Below are 451 nucleotides of genomic sequence, written 5' to 3' on the forward strand. Positions count from 1 at the left end.
CTATTTAGACCGTCAGTAAGGACAGGAGACGAGCACAGCAAACCATGCCCTGGACACTCGGCACGTGGCGCAACTTCAGACGGAGCAGGTCTTGTGCCACGGACCCCGTAAGTCGAGTAGAAGTAAAATGACCCAAAGTAACAAGCCCCCAGAGCCCTTCCCACCTCCTCAGCCCCTTCTTCTACGCAGAGACGTATTCCTCCCCCACATGTGGCGCAACTTCAGACGGAGCAGGTCTTGTGCCACGGACCCCGTAAGTCGAGTAGAAGTAAAATGACCCAAAGTAACAAGCCCCCAGAGCCCTTCCCACCTCCTCAGCCCCTTCTTCTACGCAGAGACGTATTCCTCCCCCACATGGGCAGCAGCTGCCCCCGACCAGGAGCCCCCAACCCGCCCCCCTGATAGCAAACAGCCCCAGAACCTGCCGTGGGCCGAAGCCCCTCTCCACCCC

At 59.4% G+C, this 451-nt stretch overlaps 1 protein-coding gene across 1 annotated transcript in view; it reads left to right on the forward strand.

Annotated features, from left to right (window-relative positions):
• The first annotated feature begins 44 nt into the window (after positions 1–44).
• Positions 45–451, forward strand: part of PLEKHJ1 (pleckstrin homology domain containing, family J member 1) — a 7,833-nt gene continuing 7,426 nt past the window's right edge. The window contains exons 1-2 of the mRNA XM_009329085.1: positions 45–107; positions 190–253. Coding sequence (XP_009327360.1) covers positions 45–107; positions 190–253 — 127 coding nt within the window. The remainder of the gene's footprint in view (positions 108–189; positions 254–451) is intronic.

This window comes from Pygoscelis adeliae, unplaced genomic scaffold (genome assembly GCF_000699105.1).
Source record: "Pygoscelis adeliae isolate BGI_AS28 unplaced genomic scaffold, ASM69910v1 Scaffold537, whole genome shotgun sequence".
Taxonomy (NCBI): Eukaryota; Metazoa; Chordata; class Aves; order Sphenisciformes; family Spheniscidae; genus Pygoscelis; species Pygoscelis adeliae.